General features: G+C 40.1%; 2 protein-coding genes across 2 annotated transcripts; one reads left to right on the top strand and one right to left on the bottom strand.

Annotated features, from left to right (window-relative positions):
• Positions 1 to 6,057: 6,057 nt before the first annotated feature.
• On the bottom strand, positions 6,058 to 8,691 carry rnf228 (ring finger protein 228). The gene has a single exon (XM_084716354.1). It carries the CDS (start codon positions 7,801 to 7,803, stop codon positions 7,033 to 7,035), a length of 771 nt encoding a protein of 256 aa, XP_084572480.1. The 5' UTR covers positions 7,804 to 8,691; the 3' UTR covers positions 6,058 to 7,032.
• A 1,129-nt stretch (positions 8,692 to 9,820) lies between these two features.
• sgpp2 (sphingosine-1-phosphate phosphatase 2) lies at positions 9,821 to 26,577 on the top strand. The gene is made up of 5 exons (XM_084717026.1): positions 9,821 to 10,060; positions 11,681 to 11,842; positions 20,449 to 20,628; positions 23,516 to 23,605; positions 25,266 to 26,577. Exons 1-5 carry the CDS (start codon positions 9,860 to 9,862, stop codon positions 25,809 to 25,811), a joined length of 1,179 nt encoding a protein of 392 aa, XP_084573152.1. The 5' UTR covers positions 9,821 to 9,859; the 3' UTR covers positions 25,812 to 26,577.
• The last annotated feature ends 614 nt before the right edge of the window (positions 26,578 to 27,191 follow it).

Raw genomic sequence — 27,191 nt, 5'->3', positions numbered from 1 at the left:
GAATAGACCACTGTTAACACGTGGACCTTGTAAATATTTTTAGCAGTTTGATTAATAGAATTAATGTGAGGGTGAACTATTAAGCTGTTGGTTAACAGTTTAAATTTGTTTGTGTTTTTCGACTTATTCCTCAAAGGGAGGAATCATCAGTCTTGATGCTGACAAACGTGACGATTTGGGAGTGTCACTGATCTTACTGAAATTGGATATTACAGCCAAGAAAAAAAAAACAGAGGGAGCAAATGGAAAACAGAGAAAGTCATGATGCATACCTCGGCCCTTTCTTTAAAAGCGACACTGAATCTCCGTGTCCAATCCATTACCGGGGGATGAAATTCAAAGTCAGAAATCTGGCTTGATGAGAAATAAATTAGTTGCATCACATGCTCTGTGTGGAGGGTATTCACAAACACATATTTTCAAATCAATTAGTTTCCATTGCAGCCTATTAAGGTAATAATTCATATAAAGACAGAGGCTCTAAAATGTGTCTGTGTCAATGGCATAATTGTATAATAATTAATATTAAGACAGTGTGTCTCTGTGTATTTTTTTAAAAATCAATTTTATATTAATAAACCAATGAGTATACAATGATGTTATTATGTTTCCCATTTTTTAAATCTTCTATGGTAAAATCTAACATTCCTATACGTTAATATAATTTATATTCAGGCGTGGAAAAGTATTGATAAATTTTTCTAGAGTAAAATTAACTGTGCCACAATGAAAAAATACTCCTGCGTTCAAAAAGTAAAGGTGCACTACTGTGCTTAAAGAATTGGGAGAAACATGTACTTTAAATATTAAAAATAAAACTATTCATAAGTAAACTGTCCAAATTCAAATACTTTGTTTATTTTTTATTGACATATACTTTATACATAATTGGAATATATTACATATTCATACATTTAGATAGAGCTCATTTTAATAATTTATTTATAAACAGGACCGTTAACTTAATAAAAATACACATTTTAAAAACGATCATTTGTTTTATGTAGGCTATAAAATCTTGATGGAAAAAGTAGTAACTGTAGTGTCGAAATGAATGTAATTAAAAAGTAAAAAGTACAGTATTTCCCTGTGTGAGAAATAGAGTGTAATAGCCTTTATAAAGTAGCAAAAAAAATGCATTTGAGGAAAAAGTCAGTTACTTCAAAACATGTAGCCTACTTAAGTAGTCTATTTAGTAGCATCCCACCACCATTTAAAGGTATTAATATCGTTCATACTTTTTAAAGTACAAAATGTATCTATTTTACAGCCTGAACTATGACTTACTGTCTCCTGACGCATTTTAAATGTTTCAGAGTTTTGCTGAGTGTTTCACTGTAGACCTATAATAGTTTTTATGTCTTGCATAAAACGGAACAAGTGGCGTTTGTCACCGTTGATTGCCAGGTTAACTCTTTGAACACAGATTAGACAATGCTACGAGTTGTAAGATGGGCCAGTTCATTTTCTGTACTGTACTGCACAGTACTGACGACGTCACGCTATACAGCGGGAGAGCCCTGCATGTAATAAAGCATTTCCATGACAGCCATATTAAAACGAAATAGGAGGGTAAATACAACAATGATACTTAAAAGTTCCCTTTCTATTTCAGTGTAGCAGAGCCTTTTTAGTACTGAGCCAATATGTATAGCAGCACTCTGAATGATACCTTAATCAGTATCATGGGTGACACCTGTTTACGCTATTTTATGTAAAAATGGTTGCCGTGAAAAAGGTCTTTAATTACTGTTTACCATTTTAGTGCAATGTGTTAGCATGCTAACATTTACTAATTATCCCCAACCAAAAGTTACAGCTAAAGCTGAGTCTGATGGGAATCTCAGTTTAGTTTTGCAGGTATTTTTGTGACAAGTAGTATAATGGAAAAAAAAAAAAATCAAATTTGACCTAATTGTGGCGCTAAAGGGAAAGTCTGAGGAACACCAAAGTTATTATAATTTATGCTGTGGGGAGTCTAAACGTTTAGTATCATTTGTAACACCAGTGTTTACCCCACTGAATGTCAGAATGGCTGCTATGAAAAAGCTATATTTGGAGGAGTTAAAAAGATCACAGACAGATAAATGGTGCTAAATGTACAATGAGGGGCATCAGAATTCATTAGCCCAGCATCCTTACAAAAACATATCGCCTGACTTTGTTTGCAGTCATGGCTAATTTATAAACACACATTTGCCTCAAACTATTTTCCAGTAATCAGTGTAACTGGAGCTGATTGAAGAATACAGCTATGCTGCGACACAATAGACTTTAGTGTCGTTCTGCTGCACTGATTCAACCAATCTGTTAACTGAAACTTGTTTACATGGTGCTGCTGAGAACATGAAAGAAAGGAGGGAGGTAGCCCATGTTATGTAAGGCAACAGACAGTGTGGCAGCTAAAACTAATTGGGCATGGAGCTTTTGGTTAATACATGATGAAAAGTATGTACAGTATGTCCTAAATAGTAACCTGTAATTAGATGGTGATTGGTCAACACACTGAATTTTATCTATTCTGTTTGTGTATGAGGGGAAATCTGGTTGCTGAATGGCTGAGTTCATATCAACTAAAAGGGAGCCTTGTATGATCAGGTAAACACAGGAGAAATCTCAGTCTGTGATATTGAAAAATGTATTTACTTTTAATCAAGCTTTGGCCACCAAAAGTTTACACAACTAGACCTACATGAGAAATGAACGTGGTCACAGAACGGTAGGTCTTCACTTTTTATGACTTGTAGGATCCACAGTCTTCCAGTAGGGGGCACATTTGCTGCACAGCGGGGAAGGGCACTCTTCAGACAAATATCTGAGGGGAGCAACTGGGAAAAATTAAGAAATTAGGCTGTTACAGAACAACCAAAAACTTCAGCACAGCTGTTGTGTTCACTATTGCTGGATGAAATGTAGACCAACAGAGAGCCAGAGGAATTCAGTGACAATCCACTGTCCACTGTTCTTTGGAGTTGGTTTAACACCGAATAATAACTGAAGAAACGGTTTATTTTTGCTTTTGGAAGTATTTGATGACTGGTTATTCCATATATCCATATTTCATATTTGGTGGGGGGGGGGGGGGGGGGGCGCAGCAGGATGCGTCTAGTCATTATGTAAGACTGAGCTTGATAAAATACAGCTCTATTGAGACAAAGAATGAATGCAATAGGTATTCATGTTTCCTTTATTACTGAAATGTGTTTATGTATGTAAAACAGCACATAAGGAACATTTCTCTGTGCAAATACGTTTGGTACTTTAACAACAACCACAGATTCTCATAAAAACCAACAACATTTTCTAGGTCCTCTGAAATAAATACAATATGCCTACATTTGTCAAAGGTAGACCCCGTTACTTGTGTCAAATAAGAGGGTGAAAGTGCATCATTTGACATTTGGGGAAAGGTTGAGCGGGATGATTGCAGCAAGCATGGGAATCAGATGGGGGGGGGGTTACAGTAAGAATCATATTGGACTGCTTTCTGCTTTTTTTGCTTTTTCCCCATGGAGTGAGGTAGGGACAAGGGCAACAAGTGCTTTGATTAAACCACTTTGGCATCCGAATCATCTCCGAATTCTGTACTAAATGCTGACAGGAAGGTCAGGGAGCCAGAACAAGACACAAGAGTGCAAATACACATGCTTCTTCATGAACCATCACACATTTGTCAATATGAGGGTCTTACACTGCACCACAAATAAGGTATCACTTTTCGCCATATTCAAGAATTATAAATAAATAGTTGTATAGATTGTAGCAACAATAACATACACATAATTTACCAACAGTTCACAGTAATATTCAGAAAAAGAAGCTAGCCTTTGTGATTATCTGTTGTCAGAATCTGATTTCACTAAAAACAGTTCATTATGTTCAGTTCATATGATCTGCAGTGTATCTCTGAGGAAAATAACCAATATAAACCGGATTATATCAAGTTTCTACAGAACAGGATTAGGGCCACATGTGAAAAATCTAATTGACTTCTGAGTTTAAAGTCATAATTCTGAGAATAAAGATGGAGTTCTGAGGGGGAAATTTTAAGTCAAAATTCTAGGAAACAAGACAGAATTCCAAAAAATAACATCAGATTTTGAGCTTTGAGTTGGAATTCGGCAAATAAAGGTAGAATTTGGACTTTAAAGTCAGAATTCTCAGTTTAAAGTCACAGAGAAGAAAAAAAAAAAGCCAGAATTCTGACTCTAAACTCAGAACTCAAATACATTTTTCACATGTGGCACCAGAATTCTTATTTTAAACCCAGAATTCATATTTTTTTTAACATGTGGCCATAAATGAAGTAAATGTTTCACATGTGGCCCTGATCCTATTCTGTATGTATTAGTTTAAGAAAGTTGAATATTTGCTTTGTGTTAGCGCAGGCACTGAAATAACACAAACCTGCTCGGCTTCGTCTATTTCTAATCTCAGCCAAACAGCTCATGGGGCTCGTGAAGTTTCCAGAGGTAATTATGACTCCTGACAATCTCAGAGGAACCAAAGTGTCACAAAATATATCCTTTTATAAGCCTGTCCAAGAAACAGACACTTAAGATTCTGACATGTGGCTTGGAAGGTAGAGTGAACTTGAAGATGAAAGCAGCTGAGGGTGCACTTTAGTCTGGATTATACCTGTTTAACACATACTTTATATAGCCACTGTTATCTATTCTGACCTTTCCTCAAAGACCCACATTTTCCACTGGTATAAAAAGGGTGCCAGTGTGGGAGGAAGCTTCATGTTGGAAACCCTGTTTTCAACTTGCAATGTGTGAATGATGTGACAGAAAGAGGAAATCCCTGCCGACACCCCAGCTGGACGCTGTCTGTGGCAGGAGGAGGCCCATGCATGATGTTTGATCATGATTACAGTGAAGTTTTGCTTCATTCAGCAACAAGGTGAGGCACACGAGTCAGGAGACACAATGTCTCTTCTGTTTTAAAAAATGTTTAAACAAAAAGCCTTGACCTTTCAGTAGCCTAACATGCACAAAAGTAGCCAAATGCGGGGTCAAAATCACAAGCTGTCTCTTGGAGGAGGTGCAGTTTTCATTGTGATAAAGGAAACAGTGCCATCCTGGAGGATAAGTTAAAGTACGAGGATTAGGAAGGTCACACTTATCCAGTACCCATCACCGCGTCTCTGTGGACTATTTACAGTTTGGCTTGTGGAACGACTTCTTTGTAAGGGAATGACTTTTTAGAGGCTTCTCACATAAACATACAGGCCTCCGTAAAAACCTAAATCCATCACCTGAAACCCCAGAAGTGAACATTGCCAAATATCTGTACAATACAATAGTGCTTTGTTGAGATATAAGAGTGACTCATCATGGACAGTTATCATACAGTGAGTGGCATAGTGGGATATGCATATTATTTATCAGGATAGTGTTGGGAGGGTATCAAATCCTGGAAATAAGCACTTCACATTCAGTCATCAAACCCACCACAGCTCAGACCAACACCAGGGGCCTCAATTATAAAACGGACTTATGATCAATTTGATCCCAAGTGTTACTTAAGTAGAAAACCATGTACAAGTAGTTATTTATAAAACCTTACTTTGACATGGAAGTTACCTTATCCCTAAGCAAATTCTGGACTTGACGTAAGTGATTTTCCTACTGGTTGTGTGCTGGGTTCTTTGCCCCCAAAATGTTTGCTTTTCTCTTTTGGTCCATGGTTATACTGACTAAACCCTCATTTGTAATGCATGATATAAGGGGAAATCACTGATTCTAAGGCAGTCAATTTTATGCTAAAGGAGCAATATGTAAGACCCTAGTGCTCAAAACTGAGTACTGGAGTGCAAATAGTAAGAAAGAGCCATTGATGCTATATCAAATAGGTTAAATTCCTATTTAAGATACGATCTATGGTTGAAGAAAGTTGTTTATCCCCGGCCCCTCCTCCCCAGACTTGAGGAAGCTCAGGCAGGCTGCAGGGACACCGCAGGAGCACAAGACGAGCACAACATTCTACTTTGACAATAACAAATGACGATGAGTCCTACACTGTAAGTTGATCAGCTGTTTATAACTGTCAGTTGTCTGTAAATGTAATGTTAAGCCCGTTATCAAGAAAACAAAAGCCCACTGCTCTGAAAATACACACTCTGGAGTTGTAGTTCAGTGACTACCTGTCTTACTGCCTACCAGACTCCATTAACATATCGCTCAATTTAACCGTTCTAAACATCGACTCCTTCTAAAAATTTATAAACCATTTCTAACGACTCATAAACAGACACTTCTTCATTCAGTGAACATTTGGTATTACTTTTAACTCTAATAAATGTCAAATGGGTAAAGTAAACAGACGTTCCAGCCCAGAATGGAAATGTCAAAGGAGAACAGCCGGCTGTAATGTCGTTTTCAGAGAAGCCTGCATTTCAACTTAGTGTGTTTTGTGAATCTCTAATGACATATCTTGGTCAATTTATCTTACAATCTCATAATCTTACAGTCTTTACTTTAGCAGATGCTTTTATCCAAAGCAGCATACATCTGATTTATGATTTAGTATAGTAAACATATCACATATTTCTCATCCTATTTGAGATTTATAGATCACAGGTGCTTAAGAAACAAATTTTCTTCCTAGAACATGCCTAAGCAAGGTTTTTACGCTCAGTATCTTTAATGAATCAACCTTAAGCAGACTGTTGGAAATTATCTTAAGACTAAGTTCAAGTGCAGATCTAAAAAGATTTTTATAAATGAGGCCCCAGCGGTCTAAGTCTTGGACAAGTTCACTCATCAAGACACCCAGTCAGCTGGGCCTGCTGTAAATTCAAGTGCATAATAACTTAAGGAAATGATTATCAAGGATCATGTTGGCCTATTGCTCCAAACAACATGAAGGCCTTTAGGTGTTTGCTGTACTGATAAAAGGCCATTTTGGACAAGATTGGTTCCTAGAAAAAGTAAAGGGAGCAGGAGGATCAGTTATTATGTACAGAATCACACAGCCACTGTAGTCTACAATATCTCCATCAGCAGTCAGAGGCAGCAGCCTGACACATCAGGCGTTTCTCCGGGAGTTACTGGTGGCGGATGAGCGGCCTGTTTCATGATCCGGTCTGTATTTGAGCCAGCAGATGAGCCATGTGACGACCACCGAGAACATGGCCAGGATGCTGGCTACCGACAAGCAGATGGGTCCCGCGGGCGAGGGAGGAATGCTGTGACTGTGCACAAAGATCAGGCCCATGAACAGCAGCACCAGCATGGACAGAAAGGAGAAGATCACGCACACGCAGCCGGTGGTCAGCGCCACCCTCTTGCAGCTCTGACAGCTGTCGTAGCGCACCGAGTCCTGGGAGAGGGTCGTGGCCGTGGACACGGTGGTGGACGGGGTCGCCTGGCTGGCGCTGGACGTCCCCGACGCCTCCTCCCGGCGGAGGGCGACGAGAGCCGGGTGCAGCGGGGGAGGGTACGGCGGCAAAGCGTCCTGAGGCAGGGGGTCCGAGTCGATGTAGAGCGGGAAATCCTCCGTCACCTTGGTGTTGTTGGGCAGGTTTTGTATCCGATAATCCGGCACCGGAGTGCGGTGGCGACAGACGGGGCAGCTGATGCGCCATGGCCGCTCCTCCCGGAGGTGAAGCGTGTTCAGACACTCCTCGCAGAACGTGTGCAGGCACTCGAGGATCTTCGGAGCCCGGCGGTCAAGGTCGAAATAATTGTAGCAGATTTTACACTCGTACTCCTCGTAAGGAAACGCCGAGGAGGCCTCGCCGGGGGGTTCCGCTCCGTTTGATGCCAGATCTACCTCTGCCATGTCATCTTTCGCCATTCACATTCTCCGGTGAACACAAAGGGAGCTGGCGGACAGATGCTGATGACGGTGCACGTCTCTCCTCCTCTCCCCCTCCTCTCCTCCCTGTTCATTGAAACGCCATCATCCCCGCAGAGCAGACATTGTTGATGTGTTGTAATAATCCTCAGACACACACTCACACAGCGTCTGCCGCTCCGTCCAAACCACCGGGATCCCGGAGAAATGTCAAAAAGCGCTCATTCGGTGTGGGGCTGTGTGGGAATAGATGATGTAATGGTGGAGGGCTCATCCATCCAGAGAGAGTCCGAGCATCCCACAGAGCGAAGAGAGAGAGAGGGGGAGGCGGTGTGTCGTCTTAAAGTCCCGTTAAAGAGAGACTGTGTGTGTGTGTGTGTGTGTGTGTGTGTCTGTTGTTGTTGTTGTCAGTGCTCTGGGTGCGCAGCAGCAATGACAGCCATGCTCGATCCCAATTACGTAGAGCATGCCAGACCACAGGATGCGCTAATTTGGTCAACTGGGGGCGTCAATTCACTGTTTCCTGTAACAAAGAGCTGCTAAAGTCACACGATGTGCAGGAAAACTTGTCTTGTCTGCTCATTGTCTAAGGGACTGAACGGAAGAGTATGGCAGCTGAATGTATCATTAATCAATATTAAAGAGAAGATTTGATAAGGAAGTTCTGCGTGTGTATGTTCAATAAATCATGTCAGAATCATTTTGAGTGGAAGCTGCAGGCATCTCAGCATGTTGCTGTATTTAGAAGCTCGTAGTTGTAGCCTACCTACACTGTAAAAAGCAATTTTATGTTGTCCAAACCCCCTTTTCTAAGCTTAGAAAACTCACTTAAAGGGATAGTTCACCTAAAAATGAAAATTCAGTCATTATCTACTCATTCCCATGCCAATTGAGGGTCAGGTTTATTTTGTTGTGTTTAGCAAAACACTGCTGGAGTTTCATAGGAAAACAGTGTTGCAAAATCTCTCAAACAAGCGAATGGTGACCAGTTTTCGAATGTAAAACAAAACAAAATTGTAATATAAAAAATATAAAATGTTACCCTTGATATTTTACTTTACTTAATATCTTTACTTACTTTAATTGTACTCTTGACTCAGCTACACAGAATAACTATTTTAAACAACTAAATCATTTCACGTGAAATGTACTGTCGGAGTTAAATCTGAAGTTGATCATATGGTGAACTATTTTCCAAATCAATACAAGATTTTTTTTCAAGCTGAAGATACAAATTCTCAGTGAAAGTTCCATTCATACCATTTACATAAAGTAGAATACATTTAAATCACTCTAGGTAGCTAGGGAAGACCTAAATACTGCTGTTTTGAGATGTTAAGATTTATTACCATGGTGACGATGATGATGATGATGATGATGATGATGATGATGATGAGGGAGAACCAATATCATAATAGACTTTCTTATTTTATCAAACACATGCAGTTTTATTTTGGGGGGGGCTGAAAGGAATATTTAGATGTGATACAGGTTTTTCAAAGTGTTTGGAAAAATTGTGAAACGTGGCGATCAAGTCTTTAAGCCAGTAGTATGTGAAAATAGCTGTGGAAAAATAAGACTTGAGCTCAACATGTTCCAAGTAATGACCATTTACTGCAAAACTCCTGAGCAGTGACAGGCTGCACGCTATTTTGCTCTGTGCTATCAGTTGATAATATTTCTGTATAATGCAATGTTTCACAGTAAAACTGATCCCCATATCAGTTTGGTATTGGACCATTAAGCTGCCGGCTTACTTTATAGTCACTTTATCATCACTGACTCTTCTCTGTAATGTAAAGAAGCTCAGCAAACACCCTGCTATCGCGGACATGCAATAAATGATGTTGTGACCCATCCCAGAATAAAGGTCGGACAAACAAGCTGCTCCTGCGCTGCCGTTCAGCCCCCTCCTATAACCCCGCCCCACTGCGCACACCTGTGGCTCACAGCCGCCGCACCTGTACGCAGCTGTGTCTCACCTGACCTTCCTTTACCGCTCCCGCTCACAGACACCACATCAGCTGCTTCTACACTAACGTCTCATTCAGCTGACATGCTGGAGCTCCTGGCTTACCTGCACGACCCACAGCTGGTGGCCCGGTTCCAAAGACGGTGCGGACTATTCCTCGTCGATGCCGCGCATCACAGGACCGCAGCCCCGGTCCACGCAGACAAACCACGTGGGCAGCTGAGGGGGAGATGGGAACACCAGGATAAGAATTCGAACTATAAGGAGAACGGACATACTGATGGTGTAAGTCGTTTACTTCTCAATAATTAAGCGCATTGATCATTAAAAGCCAGTTTTACTTAACAGTAGTCCCAAAACATTCATTGTGGTGGCGAAACTAGACTAATTTAAATGAATACATGTTTTGTTATTAGAGCTCTGGTTTGTATTATATTCGAGCACTGCCTTTGGATTCTTGAAGCATAAAAGATGAACATACAATAGGTTTACGAGGCTGAATAACTTATTTAAACTAACTTTTAAATTTAGGCTGTTCAGAAATGTTAGGATAGTAAAGCAAACAAACAGTGACTGGCTTTTCTCGTTTGTCTGGGTGTCTCTTGTCAACCACCAGATCTTCATCTGCACAAAGACAGGCTGTGTCTGATGTTTACATTCTCCCCTGTCTCTTTTTTCTGTGGCAAACATGATGGCCAGTTTAGTCGTCAGGAGTACAACTCTCAGTTTGACCATATATTGTCTTCTGTGGTTTTGTAAGAACTTTCTCAAGCCTGAAAAAGTATCCTGATGATGTCATGTTCATCAGGGTTCGCTTGTCTTGGGCTTGGACATAGGCACAGATTTATAACATAGTCTGTGTTACGAACTGAAGATGAGGGGTTTGGAAGAAGACGGCATTTAGGATGCATGGTGGATCTAAAGAAAGATGCCAACCAGTTGTACTGATGTTGATGCATTCTGGAGACAAAAAGTCTCTGCATCAATTTCTGACCACTTTTTTTTTTCAATTTGTCTGTTGTCCCATAACTTAATGAAAATGCATTACTACATTGTGCTTGGTATTTGTCCAGTGCCTTTTTTAAAGGGATAGTTTTGATGATTTCAAGTGGGGTTGTATGAGGGATTTATCAATAGTTAGTGTATTACCTACAGTAGATGGTGGACGACATGTCCCCAGTTTGGAGAAAGAGAGAAAAGTACCAGTGTGGAAGCTACACATTGTACTGTTGTAGACAGGGACAGCAGAAAAATAGTATTTTAGCCACTTAAAAAATATACATCAGTTTAATTATATGGTTTATGTACAATATTTTCACCACCTTACCTTGTCATCAGACAGTATTTTCTGATCAGAAACCACCATTATGTCAGGCAAATATTGCTCTGTCTGCCTCTCAATTAGACTCCTTTTGCAAAATCAGTAATTTTACCCTGCAGAACAGTTGTTGATATTTGACTGTCTGTTAGTAAGGTAAAGCAGTGAAGATATTCTAAACATAGTGTACAGTTTAGATGGGCATTTTTAAGTGGTTAAAATCTGTCATGCTGCTAACCCTGTCCACAGCAGTACACTGCATAGTTAGTACATAGCAACTTGTGGCATATCAAGCAGTCTTCTGTAGGTAATACACTGACTTTGGATAATTATCTCATATAACCTCACTTCAAATCATCCGAACTCTACTTTTAATCAGTTGAATAAAATAAATCCAATGGAGTTTTGACTTGCTGGCTGGTATAAAGGATGAAATGTAAAAAAAAAGCTGCAAAAAAAAAGGTGTCAGGTACATACATTATGGTGTGACTCCAATGTTGCCTGGTAGCTCTAATCTGATCTGATACTGTTCCAGTAGTCACCTGATCCCATCATATTTTGTCTTTATTTGTATTTATTGCATGCAGGGCTGCAGCAGGCCTCAGTATGAGGTGAGGAACTGGCTGTTGCACTTCCTCTTCCTGCTCTCAGCAGGCCTGGGGCATGAAATCTTCTACATCACCTGCCTGCCCTGCATACACTGGAGCCTGGACCCATTCCTGTGCCGACGCCTGGTCAACATGTGGACTGTAAGTCACAGCGAGACAGAGAATGTGTCAGTCAGACCACCTCAGCAGACACAAGTCTTTAATCTGATGTCCGTCCGTTCCACAATGCCACCTCTCTTCTCTCTGCTCTTCATCTCCCTCTCTTCACCTTTCAACCTCCTTTCATCCCTCTCCCCCTCTCCACTGACCTGTCTCTGACACCACCATGTCCATATATCCCCAGGGCCAGGAGGCCACTGGGGCCAGCCTGACCAGGGCCCCCTGACATGGTGAGAGGCCACACATGAGGACACATCAGTGGGAAAAAGACTGCAAGGATCTCCCCATTAGATGTTTATTCTGACAGAATCCAGCACATTGTGACCCTGAAAACATGTCACATGTGATACCAAAAAGAGTGTATTTGACACTTCTACTGACACAGACAGCCATACCCCCTCACTTCTGCACTGTGTGTGTTTGACAGTGTGTTTTTGTGCCCTTTGTGTCCCTGCCCCAAGCGCTTGGTGAGTGCCCTGTGTCTGAACCCCTTGTTTGGCCCCCTAGGGGAAAGAGATACCATTCTTCTGGCATCCTGGCTGCACCATGCAGGCCCCTGTGTGAACTCCTCTCAAACACATACAAACACCAACACACACACACACACATGCTTGCACTAAACACGCTCATTGCCCTCCCTCTAGTTAGACATTACCAGCTTTAGTCTGTGTCCTCCTCCCCCTGGTCCACTAGCAGAGTGTTTTATTGGCCTCATCAGTGCTCTGAGCTTTCTCTCTCTGGACTGACCATTTGGTCTGTCAGCCCTCGGGGCGCTTCACCCTGCACTTCTAACTTTTAACAGCACCCTGCCATTGTGCTGCCGGAGTTATCCAAGGTTCACAGAGGGCTGTGCACTCTCTCTCCTCTCTTTCACACATAAAAAACTGGCAACTCACGCCGACGTTTGAAGTGCACCCATGCAAATTAAGACTTGTATGCATGAGGAAACAAATTACAGGCCCACGAATGACACACACACACACACACACACACACACACACACACACACACACCATACACACATGTACCTTTGTGTCCTTCACTACTATGTGTTGCCTTTACTTGCAGTGTGACTTTGGTTGACTTAGAAAACAATAACTGTCATTAACCATATGGTCATGAATTACATTGCCGTGTTGTATGGTATTATTGTAGCATAGTGTTATGCAAATCATACAGCTACTGTGCTGTTTGGAATACCAATAATCTCTGGTTTTACTTTAACATAATGACACAGAGGACATACACTATGATGTGGATAACTGGAGAATGTTTAGAAAGAAACTGCATATAAAGTTTTCATTATAGTGATGAGACATGATCTTTCATCATTTCATTTGTCAAAAGAAATGACACAGGACTTTAGTAGAATATGTGAATCTTTTCTCATTAACTTATTGTAAATATGCAAGTTTTATTCATTCAAGTTAATAAAACTTATTCTCAGAACTTTTGAACATGAGTTCCTCTAACTCTTTAAAGTCTTTCAACTTGAAATGATGAGTTGAATGAATGCTCTGTACAGAGTTCAGTCAGCTGACTAAATTACATGTCTAAAGAAACAAAGTATATTAGCAGACTTCTCAGTGTGGATTGCTGGATATATAGAACTCTCCTGAGACCATTCTTTTTTATTGTTTGAGGAAAACACATTTGATGAAAATTGCTTTGTGTCTCTAATAACCTTTTAAGATAAGTCATGGTCGCTTGTTTTCACAAGAATGAAAACCGCAAAGAAAGTTGTTGGTTCAATTTAATATCTTAAGCTTATTGATAACGTTTTCTCAAATACAACTGGATTAGTATCAAGGTTATTTGACTAGAAAAGTTTATCTGTTTTGACTCACCAAATTACCTCAACTTGTCTTTTTAAAGTCAGCCAACTTAAAATTTTAAGGCAGCCTGGCCACGTAAAAACAAATTTTATTTTTACAGTGTAATGACAAGAACTCACTTTATTCCAAGGAGACAAAACTTTTTCCGTGATACGGCCTTTGCTCTTCCTGGATCGGCCATCAGTGATGAAGGCTGGACATCAGAAAGCGTTCTGTGAATAAAAAGACTAATAAAAATAAAAATTTACAAAGATGATTATCAGAAAAATGATTAACAAACATTTAGACAGAGATTAATAAAGTGTTGTACTAGTGAAAGGAGACTAAAGGCAGGCACATTACAAGTGATGACCTAATTTTGAACACCAGTTGGGTGTGACGATGATCAGTTTGTGTGACAGTCAGTAGATAAAATCATGCTGTGTGTGTGATATGTAAAGGTTCTAATTTTAACTCTTCAAATCTGGTCCCTGCCGGTCATAAGACCAAAATTTCCAGTTTTTGAGTTGTTGTTCTAATTTACGGGAGCGTTCATGTGAGTTTTCCCAGTCGGGAACAAATTTGTCTGATTATTACAGCAACACATGACTACACATTTAGTCTCATTGTTCATAACAAACATTTGCTATAATTAAATGATCTTTTTGTATTAATGGATAAGTGAAGGCCCCCTCAGAAAAACAAAAACTGAACAAATCTCTGGAAAAGCAATATTCTAAAATATAAAAGTGTATAAAGGAACACGAGAGGATTGTAAATCAATTAGCAGGCCTGTAAAGCCTGAGCACCACTTTAAAACTGGACTCTGAAGAAATTCTGCTGCATTAGTAGACTATCTCAGTAAATTGCAGGAATCATACTGTGGGGATTTGGCATATTGGCTCATATTGGCTTGGAGCTCTTATTAAACCAAGAAAATACTTCTTGGTTTAAGAGAGTTGGTAGCAGAATGACTCCCAAAATACCCGTTTTACAAATCAACCTCTATTATGTGCTGTTGATGAGTTCTACAGCCAGTTAAACTTCTAATGGCTTTTCTGTTTAAAAACTCAAGGTTACTGTTTTGTGTACACAGATCATTATTATATCACTGGGTATGTAACCCAACAGTATAATTTATTATTACCAGTAATTCTATTATATTGTATTATAACTTTAATTTCCAGTACACTCGGCTCTGGCGCATAACTAAAATATGAACTTGTAACTGAATCTCCTATTTATTAAGTTGAAGCAAGCGTTTTATGAGTTTTCTTCTTACAAATGTTGACCTGTGCAATAGCTCCTCTTTTGTGTGTCTACAAACACACACACACACACTCACTGTGATCCACATGTTGACAGATCAAAGTCCAAAGCTGCACTGGCTTCCATCAATACACTTATTCATGAGAAAACACACACTCTCGCACAACTGTATGTCTGTTTGTGTGTCTTGACCTGTCTTAACTCTTCTCTTAATGTGACCAGACTGTCCCTGCCTGGGTCAGTCCTTTGATGTGACTCGTACGAAGACCAACAAGGCTCTGGCATTTTAGAGAAGCTAGTTGAATGTTTGTGATGATGGTGAGTGCGGGGGGTGGGGCGAGGGTATCGCATCATGCAAGCACTAGAGCTGGTAGGCACATTCATTGTGTGAGGGCCGAGTGGGGAACACATTGCATGTTGTGTGTGCAGTATGTTTAATGAATACACAGTCATGCTGAATGGATGGGGTCACACGTGTTAAATGGGTTTACCATTGTCTGGCCTCTGTTTATTGTCCACTTAATAGTACTAGGTCTTCTGTCTGGATGCATGTGTGTGAGTACGGTGTATGTATTTGCAAATAATGAAATAATAAACGTTATGTTCAGACATGACCAGAGAAAGAGGAGAGAAATGGAAAAAAAAGAATTATCTAAGAACAAGACCTTATGTTGAAATGTTCATTTATGCCCATTTTTGTTACTCTCTTGTCTCTATCTTACAATGTCCAGTGGTGAAGTTTTGTTCTACTGTTGTTTAAGCACCTTAGTTGCAAGTTAGAGACCATGGAGCTAGAGACTGGAAGCCGTTCAGTTGGTCGTACACTGTTCAATTTTAGCTTGTTTCAGACCTGATTTTTGAACTTGCACCTGCTTTGGAGCTTTCAAACTAATTTTATATGTTTATTTTATTTTCTATTATTTATTTTACACATATAGTGACTTGACAGTCAGATGGCACAGTATGACTTGTACAGTAGAATCTGAAATTAAAAACTAACATTTCTAAAATTGTGCAGTTTTAGCTTACCTTGGCATGGTGAAGGCAGGGGGCGACTCCTAACCTTACTCTATCCAAAGTTCAAAAAGTATGCCTACCAGTACTTCTAAAGTTTACTAATTACCACACATGGTAGCTTGTTTCTTTAATCTGGTCACAAACCAAAATATTAAAATGCCAGTTGGTGGTTTTATAGCAGTGTGACTTACTGTAACTATTTCTTGGCCAGGCATTACTGCAGCCTTGTGAGATTGCCAGGCTAACAATGGAGATGCTGCACAAAAGAACTGTGAGGATAGATAAACTGTTCTGCAAAGAGTAGTAAAAGAAATTGACCTGTCTAGCAATGCCACCATCAGATCATAGTTTGAAAACTGTCCAGTGTGCTGGATTATGAACAAATACCTGAAAAAGAAATGACAATCCCATCCACCTCTGCTGTACTTTAAGTTTTAATTAGCAAATGTTACCATGTTAATGGACTACACTAAGATGATGAACATGACATACCTGCTACACATTAGAATGGTAGCATTGTCATTGTGAGCCTGCTAGCATGTTTACATTAGCATATAGGTCAAAGCACTGCTTTGCCAAACTCGCCTCAGAGCCATTAGTGTGGCTACCGGCTTGCTACATCTGGCGACATTTCTGTTTGTGCACAGATTAAACAAACAAGATCCAATGTACTAATGAGCTTTGGATATGCTGTTAGGTGTATTTTTTTATCTTTGGACAGAGACTGGCTAGATATTTTCCCCTACCCCCAGTCTTTATGCTAAAACCTGGGCTGGCTCCAGCTCTATACTAAATGCAATTAAGATTTAAGAGTCCCAAAAATCTTTTCATTTAACTCTTGGCAAGAAAATGCCTGAGTGCATTTCCCAAAAAAACTATTACCTTAATGTAAATCTTTATGCCACAGCATATGATGGCATTATAGACAACAGTGTGCTACTAACTTTGTGTCAACAGTTTGGGGAAGACCCTCTTTATATTTCAACCTGACAGTGTTCACAGGTCAGGTACCTAGAGAAATGTGGAAGTGGGAGGACTGAGCCTTAACCTCAGCCTCATCCAACTCCTTTGGCATGAACTGGAACATGGCATACACAGTCTTATCCCAGCTGTGCCTCCATTCTTCAGGAAAATTTTTGGAAGTTATAAGAGCCTATTAATTCTTATTAAGATAGGGTGATGTCTACTGAATTGCAATATGACATTGTCCACAGTGAAACATCACAATGCCCGAGTAGTAAATCAAAGCATGCTGTTATAAAAATAGCTCCTTTAAGGAATAGGGAAGTGCAAATTGGTTGTGTGCAAGGAGAGCAAGTGGCAGGCTGAGAGTTATTGCGCTACTAGCAGAGCAGATGAAAAGGTTTGTAAAAGGTGAGCACTAAGCTATCAGTCTGGCAGTTAATGTACAATATAGGTTACAGGGTGTGCGGCAGCTTCTTAAGACCAAGAATTGTTATTTCCCAGCTGCTGGAGAAGTGAAGGGGTTTAGCCCTGAAGTAAGCTGAGCAGAAAAGGCTAACAGTAAGTTACCTTTGAGCCTACAATGTTTGCTCCTGTGAGATCGTATCCCTTTCAGAACCTTTGTAATCCAGCCTTGAATGGTCTCTCTGTTTTGAAGACATGGTAAAATAAATCCATTATGATTTAACCCTGAATGTCTTCTGTGCAGTGGCAATCCTGTGATGCCGTCGGTTAAGTCTGTTGACCAATCAAAGGCTGTGCTCCTGATCTGATAAGCGTAATGTCTGTGGAATCGGAGAGTGTAATGTTCTGGTGTCCACATATTTTTGGCCATTTTATCATCCTTCTGTGTGTCTCTGTGCATCTACAAGTTGCTGCACTAACAGCGGGTCAGTAGATGTACTTTTATATCTCATTTGCCATGGTAACAAGAATTTCCTGATTACAGTGTCAGTAGAAATGGTAATAACAACCTCTCTATTCTCTGCCTTAAACACACACATTAGTGTCCTGCTTGCTCTCAGTGCACTGCCTCCCTGCTCCTCACTAAGACAGCCATTCATTAAATATACAAGGCAGAGCTTTAAATAAACCTGGAGCTGCAGCAGGCTGCCCCTCCGAGGGCCGCTGGGGATCTCATGAAAGAGAATAGGCAGCACATTGGGCAGGACACACACTCATACCTATACACCACACACACACACACACCTAGCACTGAGTGTGTCATTGTGTCAAGAGCCCTCCGTCTGACCCCGCATGCTGAAGACGCTATGTCAGCAAAGCCTGCCTTCTTAAATTCTCAGTTTCTTACAATAGATTTTGTTACCATACCACTGCAGCATCTGCACTTTATACTCCACTCTTTTTCATCCTTTTTCTTTTTTTGTCGAGTGGAAATGTGATTAAATATTTATGTGAGAGTGTGGTTAGTTCTAGAGCCTAGCCTAATCAGGATTTTACTTCCTCTACTCATTATTTTATTATTATCTTCCTCCATCTCTAATTTTTGCTTGTGTGGCCAGCACACTGCAGCGTTCTTCTGAAGTCCTCACCAATATCTCATTATAAGGATGCTGCAGACGTCTTCCTGTCAGGTATAGCTCATATACTGTATCTATATTATATGAATCCAACAATACTTTTTAAATTTTCTGCATTCTTTAAAGTTCATTGTTGCAACAGAGAGATACAGTAATCTAGGCCAGCTCTTTGATGATTTATAAATATTGAAAAAAATCTCTGCACACCTGAATGTGTGACAGATGCATCAGAGGTGCATCAACTCAAAGACAATGAGTGAAACTTGTTCACTGTCTCATTTTCTGCTGGTGTATTTATGAAAGATAGACCTCTGACCAACCTTCATCAGGTATTGCAGACCCAAAAAGTCTATTTAATAAATATATCAGCAGAAAGCAAGACAGTGTGCATTATTTATAAATATGAAAAATAGTGTATCATTGTGAATTTATTTAAATACCCTGCTAACATTCTGTGTTTGAGTGTGTATTGTTTATTAGAAGATCATCATTTTATTAGTCGGCTAATTAGTCCATTCATTGGTTTTGTATGTTGTTAAGCACAGAGACACTTATTATTTTAAAAAGTTTTAACTCAGGCTGTTAAAGCTGAAGATATTTATGAGAGTCAAACTAAATGAAAAGGATATTAAATGGGACATTGTGTTTAGTAAAACAACAAGCTACTTCTAGTCTAGGATTACAAAGGTGCTTTGTTTTTTCCTGAACTTTCCCAAAAGTGAAAACTAATAAAGTGGAGAAAACAAGCTGTTTTACTCATATAAATTCCTGACTTTACAGATCAGACATAGGAAATGTAAACGTCCAGTCCATTTGGCACTTTTTTCAAACCTTGGCCTTTTAAAAAAGGTTTTTGAATAGGCCTGTTATAAAGGGGTTTTATAATGGATACTGAACTTGATGGATGGTTAAGAGGAAGTTTTCCTAGAAATGGCAGATCTGACATGTATTGTAATTTTTTTAATTTTTTATATCGCATCATAATATAATAATGGTAAGTAATTTAATTACGAATTCCCTGACCAATAGGCATAAGCTTGGGGGGGGTGGGGGCTCACGCGATGCAACGTGTTGTATGTGTGCATGTGTGAGTGACCCACAGGGCTGTCTGTCCATAGCTAATCTTGCATATTACTGCTCCCATCAGCATTATATTTTTAGTGCATATTCATGACTGCATGCTCCAGGACCTCTTGTGGTTGTGGTGGTTCACATTTTTTGAAAAATCTATTTATTTATTTTTTTATCTACATTTTATCCTTCATTTAGAATCACGTGTGACCAAAATTGCATACATTCATCTTGGTCATTTTATTGACTGTTTAGGTCAAATTCATTGTGACATTTTGGGCTCGTGAACAAAATCCACACAGGCATGGGAAAAAAATAAACTCCACATAGAAAGGCTGGGAGAAGAAGAATGCTAACCATTGTGCCACACACCACAAATTGCCGTAGATTTCTATATCTATTAAATGGCTGTAAAGTCACCTGGTTGCTTGCAATCTTCTGCATTAATAACAAAATGTCCTACATAAATAACGTATAAATTGACAAGTTTTACCCGGCCATCCAATTTGTTGTTTCCTTATTAAGTTTACATAGTTTAGTGAACCCAGGATGCTCAGTTACAATTCCATTATACTATTCTGTGCATCTTAAAGAAAACTGAGATACATTAAAAAACTTTGCAAATCTCTGCTTGTTGCATCTGGTGGTTGTAGTGGCATTGCAGTAGGTGCTTCACAACCTGTTGCCTGGTAGAGATCTGCACTCTACTGAGTGCAGTCATTTCCATGTTTGTTTGTTTTTTTTAAATATTTTTTGTTTTTCATGTTATTGGCAATTTTCTATCATACTTTTTGACATGCACCAATATACCATAGCAAATTCCTTGTATGTGATCTGATTTTGATAAAAAACATATTCAGTCGGTTCCTGTTTCTAAGAGACACATGTCCCTTTCTTCTCTTTCCTCTCTCAGGTGGTGATGTACATCGGCCAGGTGATGAAAGATTTGCTGAAGCTGCCTCGCCCTCACTCACCCCCTGTAGTCAAGCTGGAGACGCGTGTTGATGCCGAGTACGGGCTGCCCTCCACCCACGCCATGGCGGCCACCTCTATCTCCTTCACACTTTTATTAAGCGCTCCCTCCAGGATACAGGTGAGCATCGCTGATAGCCCTGATTAAATTCAATAAACCAGCTCAAAGCACTCATGGAAATCGTGAGATGCAGTACTTACTCACCAGTATAATACCTCATAATAATTGTGACATGTGCATTAAAATGATTATGCTCTGTGAGAAGCTTTCAACTGCATCTGACAGTCTTCATCAGCAAATGGTGCTGGCTAAGGTCCAGGTCAGGTCACAGCATCGACTGGAAAGCAGTCAAAGTCATCAAAGAGGAGTCAGTGGATGGTAAAAATGATCAAGGACACCAGTCACATCCAATGACAAAAAAACAATCCTGAACAAAGACAGGGCACTGAAGAAGGCACTGAGATATGGCCAGAAAAGCTAATAAGTAGATCTTTGAGGTTAGATTATTGGCCATGCTAACATTGTGGCTTTATTAATGGCACTGTCGGTCCTTTGCTCGATCCATCACTTTGGTCCAGACTGAAATATCTATTGGATGGCTCTCCATTAAATTTTGTACAGACATTTATTGAGCACAGAGGATGAAGTCCATGAGGTCACTTCAACCTCATGTCTGTTCAATTCTTGTGAACGTGATATTTCAAGAATACCTTCACAGATCTTTTTATATTGTGCAGTGGGAAGTGCAGCTTTAGTCTTGTTTTGCTCCACAAACTCTTGCAAAAGTTGGAAAAAAAAATTCCATGCTTCTATTTTGCATAGGTTGTTGTATTTTCTCTTGCATTCAAAATCTAAATATACTATCTCTCCTATGACCGTTGAGGCATCTCTGCTGTTAGGTATAACGGAGACAAAGTGCCATTATTGTTCCAATTTGCAAGTGTCTTCAGCATTACAAGTATTAATTAAATAAAGATGTAAAAACTACTTTTCTTTTTAAATTAACACTTGAAATGATAAAGGCTCTTGATAGTAGCCCTGATCAGTAATTGTTATTACTGAAACTGTGATGGTCAATGGTTACAGCCATTACTGACTGCAAATGATGTACTTTGGTACCTCAGTAGAGCACGGAAGGCTAAGCGGGTATTGAACTGTAATTGTGGCCCTAAGTATCTCATTAGCAGTGCTGTTACATCGCCTCTGAATTTGATGGATTCCCTTTAAGATTAGCGAGGCACCAGTTAAATTAGTTGATCCAAATGAGCAGCTTCACTCAAATCAAACCATTAAATGCATTACAATTTGAGGCACTGGGAGCCTGTGGATGGCAGCTATCTCACTGGTGGCTGAGTGGGATGAAGGGAGTGGCCCCGCTGTCCATCACCGAGTCCTGACTGAGCCGTTGGACAATGGGCAGGGAGGGGTGGGGCCAGCAGTCACCATCAGTCACCATCAGCCACACCCGTCGAGCTGCTGTTTGGTCTTCTGATGGACTCGACTGAGTCAATGACTGTCAGTCCATGTCTCCATCTCCCTCCTCCTCCTCCTCCTCCTGACTCTTCCCCTCTTTATCTCTCCCACTCTACTGCCAAGTCAATAAAACACTCAGTGGCTCAATCATAGGCTGTCTTAATCAAGCACTGTTTTAATGAAGAACTGCTAAATCCTTCAGTTAGCCGTTTACGGCCTTTGCAGCTGCCTGATTTGTGGCCAGGTCATTTGAACTCTTGGCTGTCAGTTTCTTGCAGTGGTGTCCTCAAGGTCAGAGAAATCATCTCAACAACCCTGGGACGCCCCCTGTACAGTAGAGCACTGAACTGTGGCCTGACATTCCTCCAGGATTCCCCTGAAAGAAAAGAGCACGCATTGCTCCAGATGAGTAGAAGGCTGTTGCAGAAGTTCCTGAATGGCCACAAGGCCTCGGGGCAACTCACCCAGTTCCCGGAGCAGGTCAGAGGTCACAACAGTCAATCACAGAGTGACCCCCTCCTGTCCCCCAGCATCCTTTGTGGCCATTCAAAAAACCCCTCTCTTCATGAACTACCAGTGAATAGGCTTCCAGCTGCAAAGGACAGGAAAAGACACAGGAAAAAAGGCAGAGAGGAGAGGAGGGGGCACAGGAGGGGAGGGTGGAGGAGGTGAATGAATACACAAGGCCTCTCTTCTCACTGTTATTGAAATGGAGGGGGGAACAAAACCTGCCGTCATAGGTACAGGAGGGCGGGAAGGGAGGATGGAGAGACAGTAGAGGAATAAAGGAGCAGTGACTTAATGACGGGCAGTTTGTCAACCTGGTAGAATGGATAAGTGGCACAGAGAGGAGTTACACGTCGCCATGAGGATGATAGACGAATGGATGATTTGATCACAAACTAACAGGAAAAAGAGGAGGAAGAAAAAAAAACTACAACTAAATTCCTAATAACTTTGGGTGCTGTGTAAAATGTAAATAAAAACAGAATGCAGTGCTTTGACAAGATAAATAGATATTTAAGATATTTATTAATTTATTCTTATACTCAATTTGATGCCTGCAACATTTTCCAAAAAAGTACTAATTGTTTAAGTTTTGAAAACAAAATTCTTTCCCATTTTTCCCTGATATACTGCTTCAGTTGCTCAACAGTCAGGAGTCCAGAAGCACAATTTTCCACTTTGTGTCAGTCCATTTCAGGTGAGCTTGTCCTTGTAAATCTAAAAGTATTGCAAATCATTGCATTCTGTTTTTATTACATTTTCCACAATGTTCCAACTTTTTTGGAATTAAGATTGTAAAAAAAAAAAAAAAAAAACACTACCAAATGCCATCCATTCTTATGTTTTCACAGAGGAATGTTGGGAATGTTGGGAATGTTAGGTGCACGTGATACACAACATTCTACTTTCACAGATTTCATCTTTTATCACCCTAATCAGGGAGTGGTGTTTTTCATTGTGTTTTAGGTACAGTATGTACAGATCAGTCTGTGATGGTTAGTGATTTAAGTGTGTGTTTGTGTCTCAGTTCCAGTTTGAGGTGGGACTGCTGGTTGCGGTAACGTTGTCATCCTTGGTGTGTCTGAGCCGCCTCTACACTGGCATGCACTCGGTTTTGGTAAGATAGTGCCTCCACACACACACACACACACACACACACACACACACACACACACACACAATACAGCATAAAACATTCAAGCTCAACTCAGAATCCATAATTCATATCTGTGTCTGTTTAAACTGTCTGGCTGAGGCTTTGCTCCAAGACTTTTAATGCAGCAGGCCCTTTAGGTTACTTTCATTTAGAAATCTTGATACCATAATAGTCATTAAATTGATTAAATTGGTTATTTTTAAGTACACATTCATCACAGTTAGAGCATCCTCCTTACTGAAATAAATAAACAAAAAATAATTGTTCGACATTTTGAGAAATATCTTGTAGGGTTGCATGAAAAGATTTTTTTTTTTAGCAGACATGATAACCAATAATTACCCTTCCTATATCCTGCCCCTTTTATTAGCAATGACTTAGCAATGTGCTCGGCTCACCTGTGTTGAAAATAAAAACACATTTTGAAGATTTTGCTGGAGGACTTGTAAAAGCAACATATGTTCACATCTGAAGTTAGCTAATACTAGCTAACTAGGTTGCTAATCTACATCAATCATTAGTTAGCTAGTAAGCTAGCATTTTGCTTACATAAACTAGATAGTTAGCTGCTGTTTTGCTGACATTAGCTAGCTTAAGATGTGACCCTATAGGTTGCTTTCACAGGCAAAGAAAAAGTTGACCGAGATACCAAATTTGCTCAACTATTGGAACACCGAGCAAAACAAAAAAAAAGTCAATTACTGCTTCTCATGGCCAATACTGAGAAGAAAACCAATAATTTCATTTCTGTCCTGTAAACATAAGGCTAAAGCTAGGAGCTGGTTAGCTTAGCTCAGCATTAATGCTGGAAACAGGGGTAGACAGTTAGCCTGTCTCTGTCTGTAACAAAATCCACCTACCAGCACCTAAAGCTAAAGGATAAATCTGTGAAAAAAAGAAATAGTAATAAGAACAGGTTGTGGTTTTACTGCGGGTTACTGCACCTGGTCATGGAATAGTTTGGCACATAAAGCCTGTAAAAATCACAACCTGATGATTTTTTTTCCTTTACAGATGAAACAAACGTATTTATTTGTGAGCTGTAGAGATACTGCTAGTTGTTTTTTGTTTTCTTCCAACAGAGCAAGGCTAGGTGTTTATCTTACACTTTATCTAAGCTAAGCTAACGGGCTGCTGGTGGAAGTCTTACTGTACAGACATGGGTTGTATCGGTGTTTTCATCTAACTCTTAGCAGGAAAGTGTTTTTTGAACTATTGCTTACATGTGTAACAACCTAGCGTTCAAAACTGGGTACTGCAGTCCAAACTCAAAATATTGGAGTGAAACTAAGGCCGTTATCCCAACAAGAAAAGCCCACCGCCTCAAAAATACACACTCTGGAGTTGGAGTTCAGTGACCACCTGCAAGACTTCATTAACATATTGCTAAATTTAATCATTTTACACGCAGTTTCTTTCATAAACATACCCTACCTCATTTGGCACATACATAACATTATTTGGTACTAATTTCTGAATTCTTCACACGAATGGAAGAAGCTGGCGGCATTTCAACATAGCATGTTTCCTTAATCTGTGATAACATTTTCTGATTTAGTACATTATAAATTTCTACTTCAAATCTTTCTGATTAAAAAATAAATCATCATTCTGCTTCCAGGATGTGATCTGCGGCGCTTTAATCTCTGCCATCCTCATGTTCTTGACCTACCCATATTGGGAAACCTTCGACCATTTCCAGCTCACGAGCCGCATCTCCCCCATCGTGGCGTTGTCACTGCCCCTCTTCCTCAGCTACACGTACCCGGAGCTGGACCATTACAGCACCACACGGGGGGATACGACCACAATTCTAGGAGTAGGGGCCGGGTGCTCTGTGGGATACTGGGTGAATGAGCAGCTGGGGCAGACTTTTGAACCCCAGGGGGTATTACCTGTACCCCTACCTGCACTCACGGCAAATGCGCTGGCATTTAGTGCTGCCCGCTTCCTTGTGGGAGTTGTGGCATTAGTGGGAACTCGTCAGGTAGTGAAGACCTTGAGCCTGCAGGTGTTGTATTCTTGGTACAGAGTGCCAAAAAGTGACAACAGTGCCAGGAGGAGGAGAGAGATAGAAGTGCCTTCTAAGTTTGCCACATACACAGCTGTTGGACTTGTCAATTCCATATTGGTCAATAGAGTCTTTGTTCTGTTGGGGCTACTATGACCTGTGGACCCCTTTTCTGTTGGTTAACATTATGTTTTTTTTGTGGGCGGCGCTTATGTGGCAAAATAATTCCCTCAACATGTTAGCTAAAACTAGTTAGCAAGTTTTGTTGGCTTGTTTCTTGACACTGGCTGAAGAAAAAGCAAGCTTCTCTTAAAATGTATGGTCACTCACTCTCCAGGACCGCAACCTGTACAATCATTGGTTGTTTTTTGGATGATGTTTGTCATTTTATCTTGCTAATTTAATGGTCTGCACGAGTGTCAGGCAATGTACTATGTTGCATCCAGCAGCACAGTACACACACGCTTGGACCAGAAGATAAGTGAGAGGAAAACAGCCTGTAGAACCTCATTATTTTAACATCTAACCCAGTGAATTATGGATTTAAGCCAGAGTCGGTGATTGTTAGTGAAAAGGCTGACCAAGACTAAGGTGACCAGACAAAAAAGTCAGGATAGCACCAAATTACAAGCAATTGTTCCAAATCCTGTCCTGTTTGTCCTGAAAATTTTAGTAAAATAGCATATGAATAACATATGAATCTGTGAAAATAGTGATCAAAATCAATTTTGTAGGCTCTAATCCTGCTGTTGATATTAAAGATGTCCTGTTTGTTTTTTTGTTATTGATGTGTTTTCACTTGTTTATTGCACTAATTATTATCAATAATTGATTGTTAATGTTATTCGACCTGTTTTAAACCAGATGATGGAGAGTCCAGCTGCTACTGTGGGAGGATTTGGGATTAAAAATATCTAAAGAATGTGTTTTTAGTTCTTAGAGCTTAATAACAATCTCATCTGCTGAAGAGACATTTGTCACCTGTGCCAAGGACACTGTGGTTCAGAATCTGTAACCGATCTTCATATTAATTTAATCTTTTTTTTTTGACTGCCAGTAGCAGCCAGTATGAGATAAAACTTCAATTTTGAGCCATTACTACTTTGATTCTGGCACCAACAACACAGCAAGGTGACATTTTCTCTTGATCGTGTGGCCTACTACTCTGAGGTGATTCCTCCATACCTCCAGTATGTTCCTCTGTTTTGCCTCCAGCTAACACCATGACATAATCATGACGTTGACACTGAGAGCGTCTTAAAGACTGATGTATAATGATCTGAGCGTAACAAAACTGTACCTCATATTTATTTCTTTAAGTGTATCAAATGACCTTTTTTTACATGTTAATTACTTCAGCGGGGAATGATTGACAGGAGTGTACTTGTAACAGGGCTGAAAGCAAATAAAATATTTAGCTCACATTACAATAAAGTATGATTTAATTCTCAGTTTGATCGTTGTTTGGATTGTGTAGTCACAGCTGTAGCACTGTCTTATTGCAGCGTTGTGTATTTCAGAAGCTACACAAGCCAA

This window comes from Lutjanus erythropterus, chromosome 4 (assembly GCF_056507025.1).
Source record: "Lutjanus erythropterus isolate fLutEry1 chromosome 4, fLutEry1.hap2, whole genome shotgun sequence".
Taxonomy (NCBI): Eukaryota; Metazoa; Chordata; class Actinopteri; order Lutjaniformes; family Lutjanidae; genus Lutjanus; species Lutjanus erythropterus.
The sequence above is the reverse complement of the archived record's forward strand: the minus strand, read 5'-3'. Positions and strand labels throughout refer to the sequence as shown.

What these genes read in the sequence shown, in the direction of transcription:
- sgpp2 (XM_084717026.1), top strand. Translation starts at nt 9,860, where the DNA reads ATGCTGGAGCTCCTGGCTTACCTGCACGACCCACAGCTGGTGGCCCGG. An exon ending in AGAACGGACATACTGATGGT is followed by an intron (nt 10,061 to 11,680) that starts GTAAGTCGTTTA and finishes TATTGCATGCAG; the next exon opens with GGCTGCAGCAGGCCTCAGTA. An exon ending in CTGGCATGCACTCGGTTTTG is followed by an intron (nt 23,606 to 25,265) that starts GTAAGATAGTGC and finishes TTCTGCTTCCAG; the next exon opens with GATGTGATCTGCGGCGCTTT.
- rnf228 (XM_084716354.1), bottom strand. Translation starts at nt 7,803, where the DNA reads ATGGCGAAAGATGACATGGCAGAGGTAGATCTGGCATCAAACGGAGCG.